This window comes from Oncorhynchus kisutch, linkage group LG10 (genome assembly GCF_002021735.2).
Source record: "Oncorhynchus kisutch isolate 150728-3 linkage group LG10, Okis_V2, whole genome shotgun sequence".
NCBI lineage: Eukaryota > Metazoa > Chordata > Actinopteri > Salmoniformes > Salmonidae > Oncorhynchus > Oncorhynchus kisutch.
This window is the reverse complement of record NC_034183.2, coordinates 52,327,136-52,350,139: the sequence shown is the minus strand read 5'-3', so window position 1 is coordinate 52,350,139 and position 23,004 is coordinate 52,327,136. Positions and strand designations below refer to the sequence as shown.

At 45.6% G+C, this 23,004-nt stretch overlaps 2 protein-coding genes across 14 annotated transcripts in view; one reads left to right on the top strand and one right to left on the bottom strand.

Annotated features, from left to right (window-relative positions):
• LOC109897280 (rho GTPase-activating protein 23) overlaps positions 1–13,976 on the top strand; it is a 100,034-nt gene extending 86,058 nt beyond the window's left edge. For 6 of the 13 annotated variants that reach the window (XM_031833958.1, XM_031833957.1, XM_031833955.1 and 3 more), the window contains 17 exons: positions 1,751–1,906; positions 2,643–2,757; positions 2,893–2,932; positions 3,148–3,285; positions 3,429–3,737; positions 4,071–4,132; positions 4,250–4,368; positions 4,465–4,583; positions 4,809–4,961; positions 5,254–5,332; positions 5,469–5,542; positions 5,770–5,859; positions 6,107–6,232; positions 6,387–6,428; positions 6,784–6,877; positions 8,742–8,773; positions 9,023–13,976. In XM_031833958.1, the coding sequence (XP_031689818.1) occupies positions 1,751–1,906; positions 2,643–2,757; positions 2,893–2,932; positions 3,148–3,285; positions 3,429–3,737; positions 4,071–4,132; positions 4,250–4,368; positions 4,465–4,583; positions 4,809–4,961; positions 5,254–5,332; positions 5,469–5,542; positions 5,770–5,859; positions 6,107–6,232; positions 6,387–6,428; positions 6,784–6,877; positions 8,742–8,773; positions 9,023–10,528 (3,254 nt within the window). In that variant the 3' untranslated portion in view covers positions 10,529–13,976. Of the gene's footprint in view, positions 1–1,750; positions 1,907–2,642; positions 2,758–2,892; positions 2,933–3,147; positions 3,286–3,428; positions 3,738–4,070; positions 4,133–4,249; positions 4,369–4,464; positions 4,584–4,808; positions 4,962–5,253; positions 5,333–5,468; positions 5,543–5,769; positions 5,860–6,106; positions 6,233–6,386; positions 6,429–6,783; positions 6,878–7,206; positions 7,232–8,741; positions 8,774–9,022 lie in introns of all 13 variants that reach the window. The other 7 variants (XM_031833959.1, XM_031833951.1, XM_031833954.1 and 4 more) reach the window with 5 other exon arrangements.
• Positions 13,977–16,611: 2,635 nt separating this feature from the next.
• Positions 16,612–18,677, bottom strand: LOC109898381 (protein HEXIM-like). Its single transcript, XM_020493344.2, has one exon. The coding sequence runs from the start codon at positions 18,177–18,179 to the stop codon at positions 17,049–17,051; it is 1,131 nt and encodes a 376-aa protein (XP_020348933.1). The 5' UTR covers positions 18,180–18,677; the 3' UTR covers positions 16,612–17,048.
• Between the last annotated feature and the right edge of the window lie 4,327 nt (positions 18,678–23,004).

The window sequence follows — 23,004 nt, the reverse complement described above, 5'->3', positions numbered from 1 at the left end:
AGTTCCAGGGTCAGTAGCTATATACAGGGTCAGTTCCAGGGTCAGTAACTATATACAGGGTCAGTTCCAGGGTCAGTAACTATATACAGGGTCAGTTCCAGGGTCAGTAACTATATACAGGGTCAGTTCCAGGGTCAGTAACTATATACAGGGTCAGTTCCAGGGTCAGTAGCTATATACAGGGTCAGTTCCAGGGTCAGTAACTATATACAGGGTCAGTTACAGGGTCAGTAGCTATATACAGGGTCAGTTCCAGGGTCAGTAACTATATACAGGGTCAGTTCCAGGGTCAGTAACTATATACAGGGTCAGTTCCAGGGTCAGTAGCTATATACAGGGTCAGTTCCAGGGTCAGTAACTATATACAGGGTCAGTTACAGGGTCAGTAGCTATATACAGGGTCAGTTCCAGGGTCAGTAACTATATACAGGGTCAGTTCCAGGGTCAGTAGCTATATACAGGGTCAGTTCCAGGGTCAGTAGCTATATACAGGGTCAGTTACAGGGTCAGTAGCTATATACAGGGTCAGTTCCAGGGTCAGTAACTATATACAGGGTCAGTTCCAGGGTCAGTAGCTATATACAGGGTCAGTTCCAGGGTCAGTAACTATATACAGGGTCAGTTCCAGGGTCAGTAGCTATATACAGGGTTCTATTTCAATGAGGAAACAGAAAGGTGTCAACAACAACAAAAAATCGCCAACATCCTTTATGAATTTAAAAGTAATCCAAGTAAATCTTCTAGTTTTTCAAAGGAATCTGTAATCTGATTACAATATTTTTGCTGGTTAGTTTTTGTTGTAATCAGTTATATGTAACACATTACATGTAATCCATTACTCCCCAACAATGATCTTCGATATATTACTTATGGTTGTTTTATGTATTTCTGTCATTCAACTTTGAAATGACTGCTTTCATTTTGAAAATACATAGCAGCTAACCAGTGTAATGCAATCACACAAATGAACACACTGAATCACACACAGCCTTACACATTCTTCCCAACCCGCTAGTTGATAAAGAACTGAAGCGTAGCGTTATTACATGGTACTCGAAGCCTTTTCCGTTTCTATTTGAAGAACTGTTCTCATGGAGGCCGCAGACACAGGTATAGCATAGGGTGTTGTTTCAATCTCTCTGTATGTTGTTTTACTTTCCACCTTATTAGTTTGTCTATTGTCCGTGTGTGTGTGTGTGTGTGTGTGTGTGTGTGTGTGTGTGTGTGTGTGTGTGTGTGTGTGTGTGTGTGTGTGTGTGTTTTTATGCAATAGAGCTGTAATATGGCTCATTTACAGATACGTTATTGAAGTTCTAAATTGCAGTTCTGCCTTGTTCTTTCCTGACCATTTTCATCCACTTTCTCGTTGAGGATGCTTCATAGAACACATGTTATAATCTGTGTGTACGGTGTTTGTGTGTTAGAAGGACAAAGAAAGTGAGTACGTAAGTACTGTGTCTGGTCAAAGGTTCTCAGAGAACCGGAGCATTCCCTTTTGAAATCAGTATCTCTGTCCTTTATGGTCACCCTCTGGTGGTACCTCATCGCTCTCCCTTCCTTCAAATCCTCTCCCCTCCTCCCTCTATCCTTCCCTCTCGTCCTCTCACCCTTGATTCTGCCCTCTTCCCTTTTCTAACCTTCCCTCTACTTCCCTTCCTCCCTTCTTCCTCTCCTGTCTCCCCACCTTTTCCCTTTCCCTTCCCTCTGTCCTTCCCTCTCCTCCTCCCTCTACCCCCCCCCACACACACAGATGAGCCGACGAGCCCCAGCGCTGACCTCCGTGCCCGCCACGTACCCGCCTCCTCCGTGGTGTCCAGCGGCATGAGCTCAGCGCCCGCCATCGTCACCAGCCCCGCCTCCCCCACCTTCACCTTCCCCCTAACCAGGCTCTTCTCACACGACTGCAGTGAGTGTCCCCCTTGAGCCGGACTACCCCGGACCGACCCCCTGCATGCAGCCATACCAGAACCCACCCAGCACCCCTCTCTGCGGTGTCTGGTACCATGCGAGCAGACATGCCACCTCCACATCTATGGAGAGAATGGCTTACTGTACACAGCATGCTCCTTTGTCTCTCTGCATGAGTTGATTGACAATTTTTCCATGGCGAAGAGGTCAATTAGCCTCCAGTGAATAGGCCTTGTGTACTTCTTTGTGCCTGGTAAGATGCATGCGCACCCTAAAGCAAATGTAGTCTCTCCGCCTAGGCAGATGTATATGCGTCACTGAAGTGAATGTGGTTACTCTTTACCTTTGGTAGAAAGTGTGTTTTCCTCTGTATAGACTAGAGCATGAAGTCCAGAGGTCCTCGTACACCCAGCTTTAGCCCAGTCTGACAGACAGACTCCCCTTGCACGACAGTAGTGAGCGAAGTGACCTGAGAAGATCTAACCTAACCTGAGTCCATCCTGCCAGCCCACCTCTTCACCCGCTACCTCACCCCAACCACCTCACCCAACCACCCTCCAGCTCTGTCAACCGCTCACCCTCGTCTCTTAACCCCACACTCCTTAACCTTCTCTCATCCTCTGACTGCCATTACATCTACATTCTTCTCTTTCCTTCTTTCTTTCTTTCTTCCTTTCCTTCTTTCTTTCTTTCTTTCCCTCTCTCTCTCACTCGCTCCGTCTCCCACTGAGCAGGCAGTATTAAATCCAGTCGCCGTTCCTCCTATCTTCTAGCCATCACCACGGAACGCTCCAAGTCATGTGACGAGGGACTCAACACCTTCAGGGGAGAGGAGGGCCGCGTCTTCTCGTGAGTAACGGAACACCGGGGGGAGACGTGGGAAAGCGATTTAAGAGGGACTCATCGGGAGCATATGATCAATTCAATTCATAGGAAATCTTGCGGTAGTCATTTTAAACTAACCCTCTGTTTTATTCTCCATAGGAGGCTGCCAAAGAGAGTGAAGAGTTTCTTCACTGATGGGGTGAGTTTTCCCCCTGTTTCACAACAACAGTAGGCTGTATCCTACATGTGACCACACTGCTGATTGCAGAGGACCTGGCAGCTTGGGAAGTGTGTCTGAATCCATCTGTTTTTTTTCTTCAGTGTGTTTATCCTAAAAACCTGTTGTGGAGTGGTGTGTCACTTTTGACCGTGTGTGTGTGTGTGTGTGTGTGTGTGTGTGTGTGTGTGTGTTAGTCTCTGGACAGTCTGGGGGCAGCGGAGGAGGTGCGCTCCAAACGCCACTCCACCTCAGAGCTGGGCAGCATCAGCTACAGTGACATATGGAGAGAGGGATGGCTGCACTACAAACAGATCCTCACGGAGAAGGGCAAGGTGAGAGAGAGGGAGGAGAAAGCAGGAAAGAACGAGTAGAGGAATAGGACCTGCTGCAGTTTAATGAACCATTTCCTCTCTCTCTCTCTCTCTCTCTCTCTCTGTCCTTTCTCTCACTTTCTCCGTTCCGTTCTGTGTTGCAGAAGGTGGGCAGCGGCATGCGTCCGTGGAGGCGGGTCTTCTCGGTGTTGCGCTCCCACTCGCTCTTCCTCTACAAGGACAAGCGGGAGGCGGTCCTGCGGGGCGCCACTCTGGGAGGCGATGCCGACGAGGAGCAGCCAATCAGCATCCGGGGCTGCCTGGTGGACATAGCGTACAGCGAGACCAAGCGCAAGCACGCACTGCGTCTGACCACTCAGGACTTTTGTGAGTACCTGCTGCAGGCCGAGGACAGAGAGGACATGCTGGACTGGATCAAGGTCATCAGTGAGAACAGCAAGACCGACAATGAGGTGGGTCAGAGGGCACCACTCTCACCTCTCAACTGACCTCTTACCTCTCAACTCTGACCGTAGACCCCTCTCAACTCTGACCCTAGAACCCTCTCAACTCTGACCCTAGAACCCTCTCAACTCTGACCCTAGAACCCTCTCAACTCTGACCCTAGAACCCTCTCAACTCTGACCCTAGAACCCTCATATCTTATGTCACAGACTGCCTTCTATTTATGTATCTCCTGTATCTCCTTTATGTATCACATTGTTGCACACGGCACCTTTCTTCACTGGTGTTTGCTACAGTGTAAGCCTGTATTGATGAGGGAGTGGACTGTGTGTTTGTCTCAGGAGCTGGGATTCTCAAGACAGGCTCTGATCAGTAAGAAGCTCAATGACTACAGGAAACAGAGGTGAGGGACACATACCTGTCACTATACAGCAGTAGTGTTTGGTACATCCATCTTGCTTGCCATTGGCTGGTAGAGTCTGTTTGTAACAGTCTTCTCTCTGTCTCCCTCTGCCTCCAGTCCAACAGGCAACAAGCCGGACTCCTCGCCCAGGGTGTCCCGTGCCAAGCCGTCCTTCCTGCTGGCCAAGATGGAGAACGCTGCCGGGGCGCCGCGCTCACCCAAACCTGAGGGCAAAGGTCAGAGACAGGAACCAGCCAGCAGTGGTCATTCCAGGTGGATGTTTGCTCTGACTCGGTGTCTGTCTGACTCGCTGTCCCTCTGTCTGTCCCCAGATGAGAGCAGCCCCCCTAAGTCACCATGGGGGATCAACATCATGAAGAAGTCCAAGAAGTCAGCGCCCAAGGCTTTTGGAGTGCGGCTAGAAGACTGCCAGCCAGCCGCCAACAACAAAGTCAGCCAGAGCCTCTAATCTCATCTGATCATATACTGTAAATGTATCATTCTGTGCGTGTTTATATGCCCTGTGAAAGTATTTACTGAAAATGAATGGCATATGGACATGTATGGGTCAGTGTGTGTCTACTGTTTACTATGATGTATCTGTGTGCTGGTAAGGTTATGTGGGTCCACTCCTGTCCGACCCTCCCCTCTCCTGTCTGTCTGTCCGTCCTCCCAGTTCATCCCTATGATCGTGGAGATCTGCTGTGGGCTGGTGGAGGAGATGGGTCTGGAGTACACCGGCATCTACAGGGTCCCAGGGAACAACGCAGTGGTGTCCAGCCTTCAGGACCAGCTCAACAAGGGGTCGGACATCAACCCTGCAGAGGAGGTGAGCAGAGCAGGAACCCAGTCGCACGCACGCACAGGCGCACACACACACACACACAACCTAACGTACAGTAAGCAATAGGCACAGTACACAGTGACTGGGTTAGATAGACACAGTATATCTAGTCATCTGTGGGATGGTGTTAAACAGCATCAGTGGGGTATACAAGTGTGTTCAGCATAGGGAAAGGATGATATGAACATCAACGATTCTATCCAACCCTGTCTCTAAAGACCTTTTAGTCTTGCCTTTGACCTCTCCCCCTCCCCACCCTGTTCTTACCGTTTCACAGAAATGGCAGGACCTGAACGTGATCAGCAGCTTGCTCAAGTCTTTCTTCAGGAAACTTCCGGAGCCCCTCTTCACTGACGGTGAGTCCCAGTTTTGGTAGAAGAACCGTCAGTAAAGGCAGGAATCATCTCACATTCATCCTCCTTTTTAATGTTTTTGAATGTTAGTTTTTATGTCAATGTACTGCAACTATTCATATTACTCTCATCCTCACAGATAAGTACAATGACTTCATCGACGCTAACCGGATGGAGAATGCCGGGGACCGGCTAAAGACCATGAAAAAACTGGTATGTTGTCAGAGCGTGTTCCTCTATTGGCATATCCGGTGTCGTCTTTCTCTGGAAGGATGATATGTTCAAGGGCTAGCAGATTACCCAGGATACTCAGAGGTGTTGACATATTTCTCCTTATCTCTCTCTCTGTCTCTGTCTCTGTCTCTGTCTCTGTCTCTGTCTCTGTCTCTCTCTGTCTCTCTCTCTCTGTCTCTCTCTCTCTGTCTCTCTCTCTCTGTTAGATCCGTGACTTACCGGACCATTACTACCACACTCTCAAGTTCCTGGTTGGCCATCTGAAGACGGTAGCCGACCACTGTGAGAAAAACAAGGTCCGGACACTGCTATCGTGGTGCTCTAACGTGAACGGGTTACTATTGGCCGCGCGTCCCAAATGGCACCCTATTCCCTATATAGTGGTCTTTTGTCCCGCAAACAGTGGCACTTTATTCCCTATGTAAAGTGCCCGACTTTTCACAGTGTTACAGTTCGGGTGTGTTAACACATGGTCGCCATAGCAACGGATTATTATTAAGGAAGTCTGGTTTATAAGGAGATGTGTTGTTTCTGTGCGCGTAGATGGAACCTCGCAACTTGGCCCTGGTGTTCGGGCCCACGCTGGTGCGGACGTCTGAAGACAACATGACAGACATGGTGACTCACATGCCTGACCGCTACAAGATAGTCGAGACGCTCATCCAACACGTGAGTGACCCTCTCATCCCAACCAATGACAAACCTGTTTACTGGGCTTCATGTTAACGATCCTCCAGTGAGCTGGCGCTACCCTGTCGGGAATATCTTCTCACAGATCTCTTCTTTCTCTCTGTCTCCTCTCGCACTCTGTTTCCTCCCACAGTATCTCTGGTTTTTCAGTGAGGACCTGGACAAGGATGAGAAGGTACAGTGGGACTTACTCTGCAAACCGTGGAGACTATGTGGGAGCAGCTGTTCAGTTCACACGGTCATGTTGGAGCTCACTGTGTAATCTGCTCCAGTAACCAGCCCAAATAGAATCCTGCAAGTCAGAGGATGTGATATGATACAGTATATCTGATCTATGTGTCATTGCCTGCGTCTCATATTGCACCCTATTCCCTTCGTAGTGCACTACTTCTTACCAGAGCCCTATGGGCCGGGGAAGAATAGCGCATTATATGGAGAAACGGTTGCCATTTGGGACAAAGTCACCGATTCTGATGCAGGAATCCAGTGTTCATGTGTTGTTTATGACTCGATGCCTTTCTCCCCTTCAGACTCCAGTAGACACGAAGGACCTGGTGCCTGCCCCCAATATCGACCACTTGCTCTCCAACATTGGCAAGACCGCTCTGCTAGGGGAGGCGTCAGGTGAGGGCCCGCCCGCCACTGCCCAAATGTACCAGTCACAACCTGCACTGAGCTACTGACAGCCTGTGCAGACCAATCACGGTTCACACTGTGGCCAAACTGGCCAATCGGCGACTGGCAATAATTATTGACAGCCACACAGTTGAACCAATCCCATGCAACCAGGAAATAGGCATGACATACATTTGAAATGATTTGCCCTTGCTGAGTTTCTCTCCTTCCTGATTTGATCACTAGACTGTGTGCTTCTTTCCTCTCACCTGGTTTTCTTTTCTTCTTTATTACTCATCCTTCACTGTCTCTTCTACATCGCTGCATCCCTCTCTTAGCTGAGCCTGTGGAGCAGCCACTGCGGTAGGATGGGACTTCCCCTGCCAATTCCTGTGTGTGTGTGTGTGTGTGTGTGTGTGTGTGTGTGTGTGTGTGTGTGTGTGTGTGTGTGTGTGTGTGTGTGTGTGTGTGTGTGTGTGTGTGTGTGTGTGTGTGAGAGAAATTGTGAGTTTTGGTGTGATGGTGTTTGTTAGTGAAAGATGGGTGGGTGTGGTGGGTGTGTTTGGTATGTGTCACCATCTTCAGAGGAAGTTGCTCTCGGCTCCCTTTGTGTCAGCTTGACTAAGGCAGGAGGTGTGTGTGAGGATGACCCTGCACTTTGTGTACTCTGTCACTGAGAGAGAAAGCCCCTCTACAGTGGTCTGTCCATCTGTCTGTCCTGTCTGCCTCACCTGCTCCACTCATTCTCTATGGGCCCTCTCATGTGTTACTCTGGGGTTTTAGTGTGTGTGTGTGTGTGTGTGTGTGTGTGTGTGTGTGTGTGTGTGTGTGTGTGTGTGTGTGTGTGTGTGTGTGTGTGTGTGTGTGTGTGTGTGTGTGTGTGTGTGTGTGTGTGTGTGTGTGTGTGTGTGTGTGTGTGTGTGTGTGTGTGTGTGTGTGTGTGTGTTATAGTAAACAAAGAATATAAAAAAGTAAACAAACAAAAGATTTGACCGGGGACATTTTCTTAGTACCGACAAGGTCAAATGCTATTTCCAGGGGGTTAGGGTTAGGAGCTGGGGTTAGTTTTAGAGTTAGGAGCTGGGGTTAGTTTTAGGGTTAGGAGCTAGGCTTAGGGTTACGGTAAGGTTTTCAGGTTAAGGTTAGGGTTAGGGAAAATAGGATTTAGAATGGGACTGAATTGTGTCTTCCCACAAGGTTAGTTATGTGAGTGTGAGCATGAGAGTGTGAGCGTGAGAGTGTGTGTGTGAGAGCGAGGGCGTGTGAGCGAGGGCGTGTGTGCGAGGTGGTGTGACTAAGTGTGTGGTGATTGAAAAACCCTTTACTCAACCTTGTATTCTGCCTTCCCTCCTCCCCGACGCTTCCTTCACCGGTTGATGTCATCAGTGTTTGCCGTGATGTCATCAGTGTGTGCTGCGATTCCTTAATGCTGTTGTTTTTCCCCACCCTCGCCCCTCTCTCCAACAACCCTGGTCACATACCAGTCAGTATGATCAACTCCATGACAATCGGTGGTTTGTGATGACACGTTGTCCTGTGTGTTAATGGTGTGTGACCAGTGTCTGTATGGTTCTGTTCCCTTAGGGGAAGGTGAACGGGTAGAAGGTAGGCACAGAGGATGCACAACTCTCTACTAATTGGATTAGTGTTACATTAGAGCAGTCATATTTCCTGTGTTATAACAGTGTCGAAATAGTGTGTTTTAAAAGCTCTAGCTAGCTAGATAACAGAAAGGTTTATTGTTTTCTGAAGCGGCAGCTCTGTGCCCCCCCCCCATCGCTGCCATTCACGCTCCTCCTCCCCTCCCATGTAACACAGACCAGCTTTACAGTGTACCTTTCTCCTCTGATCCTCTCTCTTTGTCCTCTCTTAGACTCAACCAACAGTGACTCAGCTAAATCTAAGGTAAGGTCTCGTATAGCCAACTATGCTGTTCTTCACTTGTTATTGAACTTCTGGCCACTCGACTTCTGGCCACACATATAGCAGAAGCTGGGGACAGTTTCACAGACACAAAACAATCTTCTTCACAACCATAAAAATACTTCCATAGAGCTGAAGCAAGTCACAAAATGTTTCTTCACACTATCTAGTTATGGTTGAGGTTGTGTAAATCGTCCGACCTTTGACCTATGTGACTTTGTTTTGCCTCAGGGTTCGTGGGGGTCAAAGCGAGACCTCACTGCCAAGGACTTTCTGACCCTGTCCATCATGTCCGCCGTCACCGGACGCAAGCGCAGGAATCGCCACAACGGCCACCTCGTGGGCAGCAGCACAGACGACGACTCGGAGCACGAGCCAATCAAAGCCAGCCACCTGGGGGTGGAGGAGGGAGAAGAGGCGGGGTTGGTGGTGGCAGGAGCAGACACCGCCCCACGAGCAGAGGGAGAGGAGGAGGAGGAAGATGATGAGGAGGAGGAGGAGGAGGAAGAAGAAGAAGAAGAGTCTGTAGTAGAGAGAGTGAGAGTGCCGGTGGAGGTAAAGGAGGTGGTAGTTCCCAGCATGCCGTGCGGTGGTGAGAAAAAGAAAGCAGGGCAGACGGTGATGCTGCTCCCTGAGGAAGAGGCAGTGACGTCAGAGGTGAAGGGCAGGGCGTGGCGGGGGCCAGAGGACGCTCGTTCTATCGTCTCCGGTTACTCCACCCTCTCCACACTGGGGCGGAGCCTGGCATCTGAGGGACGGTGTGATGAAGCTGACGACGAGCGCAGTGAGCTGGTGAGCGAGACGGACAATGAGAGCGGATTCGCCTCGCGCTCCCTTACCCAGGAGAGACCTGAGAAACACCCCCCTGCATCCATTACACCCACACTCACACCCCCTACCCCCACACAGACCCCCACACAACCCCCCACAGCAGGACAACGAAGCTTCCTCTACACACACTACAAACCCCACCCTGTCTCTGCCACACCCCAGCACACCACCCCCACCCCCTCCACACACACTCAGGACCCTGGGGAGAGGAGCGAGGGTGGGGCGCGATCCACCACCCCCTCCTCCTCCTCCTTCTCGTCGTCCTCCACCACCCACAGACTGCACACCCGGCCCTCCTTCAACTCCCACAAGCTGATCCAATGTGACACGCTGGCCAGGAAGAAGCTAAAGGACAGAGGGAAGACCAAGGCTCGTTCTCTGGACCTGCTGGACCTCCCTGGGCCTTCAGGAGAAGAGGAGGGAGCTGGGGCACCAGGGGCCCAGAGGGACCGATCCAGGACCAACCCTTCCACAGGGAGCAGCCAGGAGAGCCTACGTCCACCCCGGCCCAAAGAACCTCTGCCGCCCAGCGAGGCTGCCTCTTTCACCCCCAGCGGGACAGGGCAGGGTCAGGGGCGAGGGTCTCTGGCTGACCAGGTGCGTGCGCGCCTGCTGGGCTCGGCTGATGACCTGCGTATCGTGGGGCTGAGGAAGCCACTCTCCCCGGAGACGAGGAGGAAGAGACGGGCCTGGAGAAGACACACTGTGGTGGTCTCACCTACCGAGACTGGCGACAAGAGGCCTGCGCTAGCCACCAACATGTTCCCCATGTCGCCGGCCACTTCCAAACCACAGGAGTCACCCCTCGACCCCCAGGAGCTTGACCCAAGACATTCTCTTCCCCTGGGCCAGAATCCCCCCGCCACACGCCGAGCACCAGCCTCCAGGTTCCATCAGTACCTGTAACTATGGACAGAGACTGATAGGCCTGTAAATTACAAGGCCTCTGGCCTCCCTCTCAAAGTCTCCCTCCCCTGAGCTGCTGAGCCAGGGTCTACTGTCTCAGAGGGTCAGATAGTGCTGACCCCAGGTCAGTTGCATGACGGCAGTGAGTAGTGGACAGCAGAGCCACAGACAGACACAAGGGATCTTATGACAGGTCTGATAACAGTTTTCGGCCTCCAGTCTACTCACGCTCCCTTTTCATTTGTTTCAGCTCCGTTTGCATGGCAAAGGGAATTCCAGTATTTGCCAAAGCTTTTTTTTGTGTGGTTTAAATAAAAAATAAAATAATGCTAAACTGCAATGGGACGGACGGACGGACGGACGGACGGACGGACGGACGGACGGACGGACGGACGGACGGACGGACGGACGGACGGACGGACGGACGGACGGACGGACGGACGGACGGACGGACGGACGGACGGACGGACGGACGGACGGACGGACGGACGGACAGACAGACAGACAGACAGACAGACAGACAGACAGACAGACAGACAGACAGACAGACAGACAGACAGACAGACAGACAGACAGACAGACAGACAGACAGACAGACAGACAGACAGACAGACAGACAGACAGACAGACAGACAGACAGACAGACAGACAGACAGACAGACAGACAGACAGACAGACAGACGTTGTTGATGTTAATGCCAAGAACTCGCCCTCATGCAGGCAGCAGACACTGTGTTACTGAATACTCGGATCCTTCCTGTCCTCTCTGTTGCTTCCTGTCTGACACAGGAAGTGGGCTGTCCTCTCCCAGTGCACAGGGAAGAGCATGCCAAACCAAGCCTACCCAGGGTTCCTCACAGAGTAACACTTTCAACAGGGCTGTGGGCTCTCTCTCTGTCTTTCTCACAAACACACACAAACTAGCTGAGAGATCAGCAAGTACACTATAAGAAGAGTACAGGCAGTATTAGAATGTGAGTTATGAGGGAGAACTCTGTCTAACCTTTGGCCCCAGCACTGACTTCTATATCAGTCTTCCTTAATATTCTGTTACTGTGACGACCACAGAACAACTGACTCTAACACTCCTCTAGTTGCCAACACACATAAATGACATAACTCTCATACACACACATGCTCACACAGCAGTAGTGGTCTGTAACCCAGATGTTTGTCTGTCTGTACACATGTGTGTTTGCCTGACAATACCCGTGAGTATGTTTGAGTGTGCAGGTGTTTGTGTGTTGGACTATTTTGTAACATTTGTACAAAGCCTTGTTAAGTTAACCTTGTAAATATATATATTATTACATTATTATAATTTTTGTTGTTGTTTTCTTTTTTATGTTTTACATAAGTGCACACAGGTGCACCATCCTTTCCTTCAAGATGTTACTTGAAATGTTCCCCTTAATATATTATTTTTTGTTTTATATACAGTGTATATTATATATATTTTTTGGGTATGAAAAGAATAAGTACTTTTATTGTGATTTGACTTCTCGCATCCTAAACGCATCCTAAAGAAGCATCCGAAAGAAGCATCCTAAAGAAGCATCCTAAACCTGACTTAATTCCCGTTCCTTGTTTCCTCATAGATGGCCTTCCTCTGTGACTCACAGTGCTCTATGCAGAAATACTTTCTCTCGTTTAGCAAAGATAGAATAACTCATCCAAATTCTCCAGTCAAAATCCCTAGGTCTGGCCGTTGTAATGCCTCTCCATTTCATGGCTGGATAGCATCCATTTCCGCATTTGAAGAAAGAAACATACTCTCCCCTTGCTGACACTACTATCTACTTTATCTATTTTGCAGCAAGCAGGGCTTTATCTACTTAAGTCAGAATAATGTTTGTAAGCAACTCAGCTCTCTTATCAAAGAACGGTCACATACTGTACTCGCATCAACGTTATCATAACTGTCTTTTCAATTGGATGAAGTATTAGTTGGTAATAATTTGCTTGACCAAACCTGCATATGTGTACCAGAGGAAACATTTGCTTTCATCTGATAGGTGGCATAGAAAGCTTCAAAATATTGACAACATGCCGTTAAAACGTCAAGGATTATAAATGCAACCTGCATGTATACACAAAGTTACGTTTGGTATACGTCTGTCAATTATATTTCATTTGTTATATTATCAGGAATCGTTTTAGTGTGACACCATCTGCACATGATTTTTCATGTCACATATTACATTTCCGTAAGTTTAGACTCACTCAAGTGAATGACCACTGTGAGTGGGGTGCTTCAGAATTCCTGGATACAAATGACTGATTGCAGAAATGTGGTTACCATAAGTAGGCATTTTGGGGTCTGCTGTGTTTCTAGACTTGCATGCCATTCTCTTGGCCATGGTCCAAGATGAGTTTCCATTTCCCAAATACTCTTTATTACCTGTTCCTCAACCAATGTCATATGGGACTTATTCTTCGGGTTTGCCTGACAGGATTTTTCTCATCATTAAATGTAATTGACTTTTTGTTAGTCTTGTCTTACCTCAAGAGTTGCCCTACAAGTGCCTGATTTCTGGGGTGTTTTTGTTCTGCAGTGAGTGCCATGGTCAGTCCTCACCTCCCCCATTAACCCTCATTATTCCAGACTCTCAAAGCCAAAAGCTTCAACCTTCACATCTAGTTATAAGCCAGACTGAATCCATTATCTTCTCGTTGCTGTGCTTACATCTTAGCCGCTGACCCAAAGACGTGTACACGAGCAGCCTCTCTGGGAGGCCATTAAGAGCAACACTGTCTGGCCAAGGACTTGTCTATGCAGTCTGTTTGCATCTAACAAACACTAACAAACACCAGAATACCCGATGCTGCAAAGGCGAGGGAAAGCATATTGCTCTCACCTGCTTTTCTCGCACACAGAGGTTATTTCATGTGGACAGTGTTTTGTATGGTTCACATAACAAGCTCTAAGTAAGGGTAATCAATACCTAAAACATGGGAATATAGTACCAACTCATTTGCATTAGATTTTGTTTGGTGAACTAACTGTATAAATGTAAACTGTAGGAGACATACAGCTGAGCTTAACAGAGCTGATCCAAACTGCTCATGCCTTCAATGTAAACTGTAGGAGACATACAGCTGAGCTTAACAGAGCTGATCCAAACTGCTCATGCCTTCATGGAAAAGATAAATACAAAAATTGTAGAACATTCTGACAACGCTCAATGTGTGTTTAGGTGTCCGTCTCTTGAAATGTGACATATCTTATGTTTGTTATTATGTCTGATAATATTTTGTACATATTGTCTTGATATGTAACATATTGTATTGTGTAAAGTACATTTTGAATTGCATTGAGTAAACAATCTTATAAGAAAATGGACTGACTAAAGGTTATCCACCTGGAACCATTTTATTCTATGGCTTTTTTTCCTTCAAAGCAAGGTTATACGATGTAAATAAACAGAATTACGTTTTAAAAATAGAATTTCTTTCAGTTGCTTGAAAGTTTTGTGAATGTTTAATGTCAATAGTATTCTGTTGTCAATGCTGACATGCTTCATTCTAGGCAAAAGTTTCAGATATGTCATTGAAATGGGGTAGGATGTCAATCCACATTAACAAAATTCATTCACAGGTTTGTGAAAAAACAGGTTTGTGACACCACTGATTGGCATCCACCCAACGCATCCTGCACCAAAATAAAAAAAATACTGTACTTTAAAAAAAAATGTATCCCTCTAGCAGCGCAATTCACAGATTAATCTTGGAACTACATTACCCATAACTATTCTACTGTAGAGCACTTAATCTTGCGCCACACTTCCCTACATGCGTTTTGCCTGCACCCAGGGAGGACCTGACAACTAGAAATTGGTGCAAATTATATCACTACAATCAATTAAGATTCCTAAAGTCTTGCATACATTTGGTTGTGTATGTATGTCGGTAAACCACGTTTGATTTGGGAAATGTAAGTGTTTACAAGTTAGCAAATTCCTGCTAAAAACAAGGAAATCGTTAGCTTGCTAGCTGGCCTAGCTTGATAAATAAATGCATATTTTGACCAGCCATATAGCTAGTTACCTAACCTGCATTTTAAACAGGGACGTTAACAATTAGCGATCTTATAACCAACTACTCTAGCTGGTTAAGCGATTTCATGTGCTCTGCCCACAGCGCACTTTGAACCACTGCTATATTTTTCAAATGCATACGGTTGGAAACTTAAGCATGAAAAGGAAATAAACGTCCTACTCCTTATTATCGTGTAGCCCTCACTAAAATCTAAATGCTTAGCTGCAGCCAAATGGCTGCCAGTATGCATTTGAGACATTGGGATCAAGACAACGTCGAAAGAGGAGCTCAGGAAAATCCGTGGATTCCAAGTACACCACGAGAAACGCTCGATTTAAATAATTTCTTAATCCTAGGACAATTTATCACTGCAATCTTGGTATTTAATCATAGTTTAAACTTGCATAAGATGTATCATTTTTGAATAAATATATTGACACAAGTTTATTTGCAACTTTGTGTTAATGTTGACCACATATCTGAGTCTGGAACCAGGCTAAATTACAGAATTACATATAGGTTTCCTTACCATATAAATCTATGGACAAGGTATGGTAGAAATCCATGCATTGGTTTGTTTCACCTGGCCACTGTTAAATACGTAATAAGTAACTTAATTGAGCAACACTCAATGTTGGATACTTTAGAATGATTTGGACATGAAGAACAAATCATGCTAATATCATTGACTTGCATTGGATTTGTGCCACAAAAGTTTGGAAACAGTAGCCAGGTAAACAAAGCATTGATTTATGTCATACCTTGTCCATAGACTACTTACAGGGTAGGAAAGCCAATGTAATTTGTGTGAACTATCCCTCTTTTCACACTATTTAGCTGTATACTATTCCATAAGAACTTTATGAATGCTTAACATTCACATTGAATTCAATCCAATTTTATGAGTAGTCGCAAAATGTAATGACAGTAAATGAAAAAGTGAATAGAGTGCCCCCCTGACATTCATTGGTCACCCTTGGCCCAATAAATTCCATACCCGAAATTATACCATGGAAGTAGGGCAATGGAACTCTAACAGGACCCTTGCCTTGTTTAGAAAGACTATTTTAGCAAGTTGGAGTTAGCTGCTCAATGAGCTTTACCCTACTACATTAGGTCCATTTCCCATACCACTGAGACAGGTCAAGAGGTGACCTAAGGAGCTTTGGAGTACAAAATAGCTTTGGTAAGGATATCATGTCAAGTCGTGAGACCTCACAAAACCATCAGCTACAGACATATATCCAGGGTTGGGTACAGTCCCTGGTTCGATTCCAGGCTGTATCACAACTGGTCGTGATTGGGAATCCCATTGAGCGGCACACAATTGGCCCAGCGTCCTGCGAGGTAGGCCGTGATTGTAAATAAGAATTTGTTCTGACTTGCCTAGTTAAATAAAAATACGTTCTAAATGTAATCTATTGCTAGTTACCTGGCCAACATTGTAATCAATGTAATTTTTGGATTTCCCAAATTTAGTAACTTAATCTGATTACTTTCCCCTCAATTAGAATAAGACTAAAAGGAGCTATCGAACGCATTAAGTGTGATCATCATAGTGGTGTCTGACTTGTCAGACTCACTCAGGTGGAACAAACTTTAACTTGCACCTTTTTTCCAATGCTGAATTGAATGTCATTGAGAAAACAAAAAATGTTTTCACAAACATCCTTTATTTAAATCAAGTAGATGTCTACTTTTTCAAAAGTATCTAATCTGATTGCAGTTAGTTTTTTGTAACCCTGCATATGGCTATGTACAGCCTACTGTAGATTCTATTTTATTTTTATTTATCAAGGGTTACATTATGCAACCTGCATATGATCTCTACAGTGGCCATAAGTCATGAGTGAAGCGATCACAACTTACCTGATTTGGTAGTGGCTAATCTAATAGAGTAGGATAGTATGGACACATCTGAATGAATCTGAAAAACTAGGCTATTGAGCATATTCAATCACTTTACATCTGCCTAAATAGTGGAAAGAAAATGATCTCAGTAGATAGCTGTAAAATGGCTTGCAGATAATAGCCAAACACTTATGTTGATGTCAGGCAAATCTTTATTTACCCCCTACAAAAAAAACTAAATAATGTTTGCGCACATTTTAATTTACACATTTAATTGTGGAAAGTTATTTGAAATTCTCAAAATAAGCATTGTTTGACAAATGTTAAATTTAGACAAACATGTCCTGCTCACTTAAATTGTGGGATAGAGTACTTTAATGCATGCATACCAGGGAAACAAAAACGTATTTCCAAATACATTCTCTTTATAAAAAAGAAAATAATAATTTTAAATATATACATTACTTATTGAAAAAGTTTAAAACAGGCGCCTTTACAGTCCAAATAGAAAACAAAAGATAAAGTATTCCAAAGCAATTTTACGGACTGTCACTGAACCGATTTCATAAAACTGCTGACAATATTTTAAAGTCCAGTTCAGTCTCCACATTTTACCTGGTTCTATCCATTTCTAGTCACCTAATGTGACTATCTGCTCCCGCTCCTTGCTCTGCTGGTTATGCGGACGCTGCTCACTGTTCTGCGCCCTCAGTCTCTCCAATTCACCCTCCAATTCTCTGATCCGCGCCGAATCCGACTGGGGCACCTGGCTATCATTTGTGATGTCCGGGTTGGCTGCGCGTCGCAACCGGGTGTTCTCTTCCTCCAGGCGGGACATACACTTTTCCAGCTCCAGGTATTCTTGAACCAGCTCTTGCTTGGACATGTTTTGAAGACTTTCGATGTGGTATTTCTCGTAGGTCTCAGAAAAGTCTCTCTGAAGAAACTCACCACCGGCGTTTCCAGGCCTCCCGATGCCGTCGCTGCCACCACCGCTGCCATAGTCCTCCTCCTCCTCGACATCGAATAGGTCATCCTCACTTGCGGTGTCCTCTGGGCGAGCACCAGTCCCCAACTGACGTCGGGGCCCACTTTCGGTATTCAGATCCGGTTCCTCTCGGTCGTGTTCATCCATAAGGAACTGCGTTGTATTGTAGGGGGCAACGGGCAACCCCTTCGCGAACATTTCTGCTCTCACTCGGGACGCTCGTTCTGTCTCTCGCTCGTCAAGCTTTTTCTTTTCTTCCCAAGACAGTTTAAAATAGGGCTTCCATTGACGCTTCTTTTTGGATGGTCGACGCCTGTGTTTCTTCTTGCCCTGGCGCGCATCTACAGCTGCCCCGCCGCCCAGAGAGCCAGAGTCGCTTCTTTTCCCACACTCGCCTTGCACTTGACTCAGGGTCTCCTCGTGCGGTCCATCTCCACTATTTCCGTGGGCTACGAGGCCACCTTCCCCGGCTGCATCTGCTCCTGGTTCCTGGCAAGGCTGTGTTGCTGCTGGGCACTTAGGAAGTGCATTTCCGGCAACGAATCTAGGGCACACCTCCCTCTGTCCGCCTTGCATTTGCCACAACTTGTCTGAAGGGATAACCCCGCCTTCGCTCTCTGACTGCTGCTGTTTATCTCCATATCGCCCCCTACCGTCAGTCTCCAGTCCATGTCTCTCATTGGTTTGGAGATGCTCCACAACTCTTTCTCTCCCACCTGATGGGGTATCTGAAGTTTTCAGGTGATGGGTCTTCTCAATGCTCGGTTCTGTCATCCTGGTGTATGCGGGTGGGCTGTTCGCCTTACAACATGTCAACCTTTGTCTCTGTGTGAATTAAACTAAATGTTATTTAAAATATTTTTAGATAACTTTTGCTAAGTATACTGTTTCTATGTCTTAATATGAGTAACATTTACTTGACAAGAAATGTTCAGCTAACTTTCGAAACGTTCACTGTCGCTACTCTTAAAAACAAAGTTATGAATGGTAACACTTGTTACTTCGCGAATGATTCGTCAGAGCTACTGTAGCTAGCTAGCGAACTAACGTTAACTATTTCCGTGCCGCTAGCACTCGTAGTCCTTCTCAAGTTCGTATTTCATCTCCACAACAGTGACTGTCCAGTATGCTACTACAGAAGGAGTTCGCGGCTTTATATCACCTCTACCACTGCCAAGTGCGCATGCTGCTTTTCTTGACTCTACTTGTTTTGTGGGATATGTAGTTCCAATGTAGGTAAATTACTAGCCAGACCGTCCATGCCAAACTACCTAACCCACAATTCTAGGAAATTTTTTGAACATTTAAGCCAATCCGATTTTAGGATATAGGACCTCCCTCTCATTGCTGCTATTGGACAAAATGGCATATTCGCTGTTGCTAAGCTTACATCATATTTTTATTGGTTATCCTGAGAGTCAATCAAGTGTACATTGGTCTCATGGGGAGAGCAGTCCGGGGCATTATTTCAGACGCTACCATGTATACATAGAGGGGGGAATTAGTGAACGTATTGAAGAATCTGTGGATTAATCTTCATTAATCCATATCCCACTCATATTGTATACTACTAGGTAATGATGACATATGAGTATGTCGTGGCTTTGATCTATTTCGGATTTTTTGGGGGGCTCAGGATCACTCCCCAATCATTGAGACAATCCTTTCTTTCTAACTATAATGAGACCGTCATCCTGAACAAACTAGTCCTTTTTTACGGACCGTGTAGAATAACGATTAACTATCGTCTACACACTATGTTCGTTTTGTTAATGCGTTAACAATTATACAATTATTTTATGTGGTTTCAAATAGTGGAAGGTTTTTCTTGATTTTTTATTTTTTTGTATCTCTGGTGCGGAGCGATATTTCCCTCGCCTCCCACTAATGCGCAAGGATAAGAGTGTAGAACGATGCTAAATAAACTACATTTTATTTATCGAGAGCTAGCTAGCCAGTAGCAAATTAGGCTCAATAGAACGGAACAACAAACGATGGTGAAATGTTAACATAACACAATTGCCCACATTTGAGAGTTAAGCTTATTGTCGACGGTTGAGTTACCAGTTGATTAAACGTGCCTCTCTTTGACCCCTTTTCTATATTAAAAACGACCTAAAGGCTTGCCGACTGAGCTGGCTAGTTACTAGCTAGGTTAGCTGGCTAGCTAATGTGCTATCTAGCGTCACATATCATGCATGTGCAGTGAAATATAAAACTTTAGAACCAAATATTGTATGGTATTGGCAAACGCATTGATAATCGTTGTATAAATTAGCATGTTATAAAATGTACGCTTCTCATTACAAGCTGGTGGAAATCATAAATTAGCATTTGAGCTAGCTCGTCCAGTAGCTAGGTACCAGGACCAGTTAGAGAATCTTGCCAAATAATAACTAGCTAGTCAAGCCTTATTTTCATGGATGTTACCACAACCAGGTTCTAACTAAGAAAACATCATGCGCTAAAGTGGGAGTATCGGTGGAAACATAGTATTGTAATATGGCATCTTAACGTTCAAAACATGCAATCAAACTAAATGTTGAGCTAGCGTTGATTTGCTAGACAGTTAGTGGCATGTAGCTACTAGCTATGATAGCTGGTGGTTAGGTCTTTTTACTGTGGTTGAAATAGCTAGTCTGTTAAATTACCTAATTCTATCTCTGCATTAATGTAAGCAGCCTAGATAACGTCAAACTGTCATAATTTAGTAATTACCTCTTCAAACACAGTATATTTTTGCATAACAAATACACAGTGTAATGCATTATTTGCAAATCCCACCAAAAGTAGGCACACAAGACAACAGAAATGACAGTGTCTGTATATTTTTACTGATATGCAATGTCCTTATTCTCTGCAGGCAAGAGATTCCTCCCACATGGAGAGTGCACATCTCAGTGGCATTTCACATGGTGCCTACATGGTGTGTGATGGCTGCTGTAGGCTATATGCATGTAAGCCTACTTTTCAGTGGGTAGACATCCCCTCCCCCTCATACCATAGACCTTTCTTTCAATCACATACACTCTTATCCTGATTTTCTCCTAAATTGTCATCTTCAATCATTCCCCCTCTCACACCCCCTTGCTCTCTCTTTAGTCCTCTCTTTCATCTCTATTAGTTTTGCTCCATTGGTTTCTCTTAATAAGCATCTCTCCCTTCTGTCCTCTTTTTTTCTTGGTCCTTTCATCTTCATTTTTCTTGGAGCAATTGACGAAAGAGTAGGCTATGCCCGAATGTATAGGCCCAAACGAGGAGGAACTTTCTCTGAGGCGCTATTCCTGTAAGGTGCCAACCTACCTGGTTAAATACGGGTTAATAGTCTTAGTTTGGTGTGAGGTGCTTGCGAGCTATAACTCTCAGAATTAAAGAAACTAATATACAGCAAATAAGCCTTTGTAAGTTGTGCTAAATACATTTCTACATTTGTTAGCAAGCTCACAAATACAAAAATGTACCACGCACACTCAACGTAGGCTGATCAGACATTCTTCAGTCCAAGGCAAACTTTTGGCAGTTGACAGATACCAGCCAAACATGTGTATCTATCGACTGGCATATTACCCATTGTTTACTGAAAGGGGAGTGATTGCTGGGGGGACCAGGAGGGAGGGTAAGGTTTGCCAAATGGGGTAGTGGGTGTTGACAGAGGCAGTGGCGTTCGGTGGAAGCTCTATATGCCTGGGCAGGAGCACAGCAGCTCCTGGATCAGAGCCTCTGAGAGGATTATTGGACATGAGTTAATCTCTCACCCTATATATACTGCAACATGGCTGGGTACAATTGAGAATGGGTCAAAATATCTATTCTATAGACATTTGGGATTTTCCCATAACATATCAGAGACATATACTGTATTAAGATAAATATATGGATCTGCATGATATTGTTCTATCCTTTGTCTCTGTTTTGACATTACACATCAAAGCTTACAGAGCCTGAATGGTTGTTCTAAAATGGATGCCTTTGATTCAGGTTATTAAGAGACCCAGTGCCGTTCTGTGTGTGTGTATGTGTATGTGTATGTGTATGTGTATGTGTATGTGTATGTGTATGTGTATGTGTATGTGTGTGTGAGAGAGAGAGAGAGAGAGAGAGAGAGAGAGAGAGAGAGAGAGAGAGAGAGAGAGAGAGAGAGAGAGAGAGAGAGAGAGAGAGAGAGAGAGAGAGAGAGAGAGAGAGAGAGAGAGAGAGAGAGAGAGAGAGAGAGAGAGAGAGAGAGAGAGAGAGAGAGAGAGAGAGAGAGAGAGAGAGAGAGAGAGAGAGAGAGAGAGAGAGAGAGAGAGAGAGAGAGAGAGAGAGAGAGAGAGAGAGAGAGAGAGAGAGAGAGAGAGAGAGAGAGAGAGAGTGTGAAGGCACTTATGCTGTAGGTATAGGTCTGTAAATGGCCTGTGAAACATGCCTCTCTCCCCTAGGCCTGGAACCTACAGCTGAGCTCGCTCCTCCTAATTATCCTCTTTATACCCTTATCGAATCCTAATTAAGTCCCAACCCCACGGGTTTGCCACTGCAGTATCGCAGACCAAGACCTATTAATCTAATCCACAGTTAGTATTCCCCCCGGTTTACTTACAATGACATATAGCACCTATTAAGTGGTGTGCCCTTCAAAAGCATTTCTCTTTGCACAAATTGACTTTGTATGTTAATAATATATGGATGTAGAAGAAGTAATAAATCATAACTTGGGCCCAGAGCTATTTGATCATGTTTATCACCACTGCAGCCTGGCTTTGAAGAGAATAGCAGGATAGGCTATAGAAATAGCTTTGTCTTCAGAAGTAGGCCAGGCTACTTGCATTCTCTGCGATATTACGAAACGGTTTAATCATTGTGTTAGAGGCATAGTCAATGTTATTCACATTCAAGGTTTGTGCACTTTGGCACTTTGCTTGAATTATTTAACTGAATTTGGTTGTAATAAAGCAATAGCCAGATTATACATTATTCTCAAAACAGCGGCTTTCATACTTTAGTATTTCCTGCCTACACCCCACCCACCCACAATGGGGCTGCGATAACAGATTTGTACAACCATATATAACCGCTAGGTGGCGCCCAGTGATAAGACTTCGAACGTTGGCTGCAGGTGGGTGGCGCAGTGAGTGTCAGTGGATGGATGTACTAACGCAAAAACTAGTGTGACTAGCCTGTGTTTGGAGTGCGAAACACTGCGTTATGCCACCCGTGATTTTGGACTGAGGAACTGTGCTAAAGAACACGAAATAAATTCAGATTGTAGGATATAGGATTAATTGCAATTCTTCATGAATCGTGAAGTATAGGCTAGGCTATTAGATCGATTCAAATATCATAATAATAGACCCTGCCTATGAAATAGGTCAGTGAGATTGTTAAACTTTCATTTGGCCATGACCACATTGCCCCTGATACTTTCTATGTTAAAATAAAGTAGGCATGTGTCTGTGTGACTGTGGGTACAATTCATGATTTGATTTGTGTCAGTGGGTATAGTTTTCAAGAGTTTCGGCGCCCTTGGCTGGACTCAGATTACGTACAGCTTTAAATCGCGCTGAGAGGGACTTCACATGGGTATTAATTACTGTAGAGCGCTCTCCTGGTGACGCAACTGAGA

Bases quoted from the DNA above. Each gene is read 5' to 3' on its own strand.
- LOC109898381 (XM_020493344.2), bottom strand. From the start codon at position 18,179: ATGACAGAACCGAGCATTGAGAAGACCCATCACCTGAAAACTTCAGAT.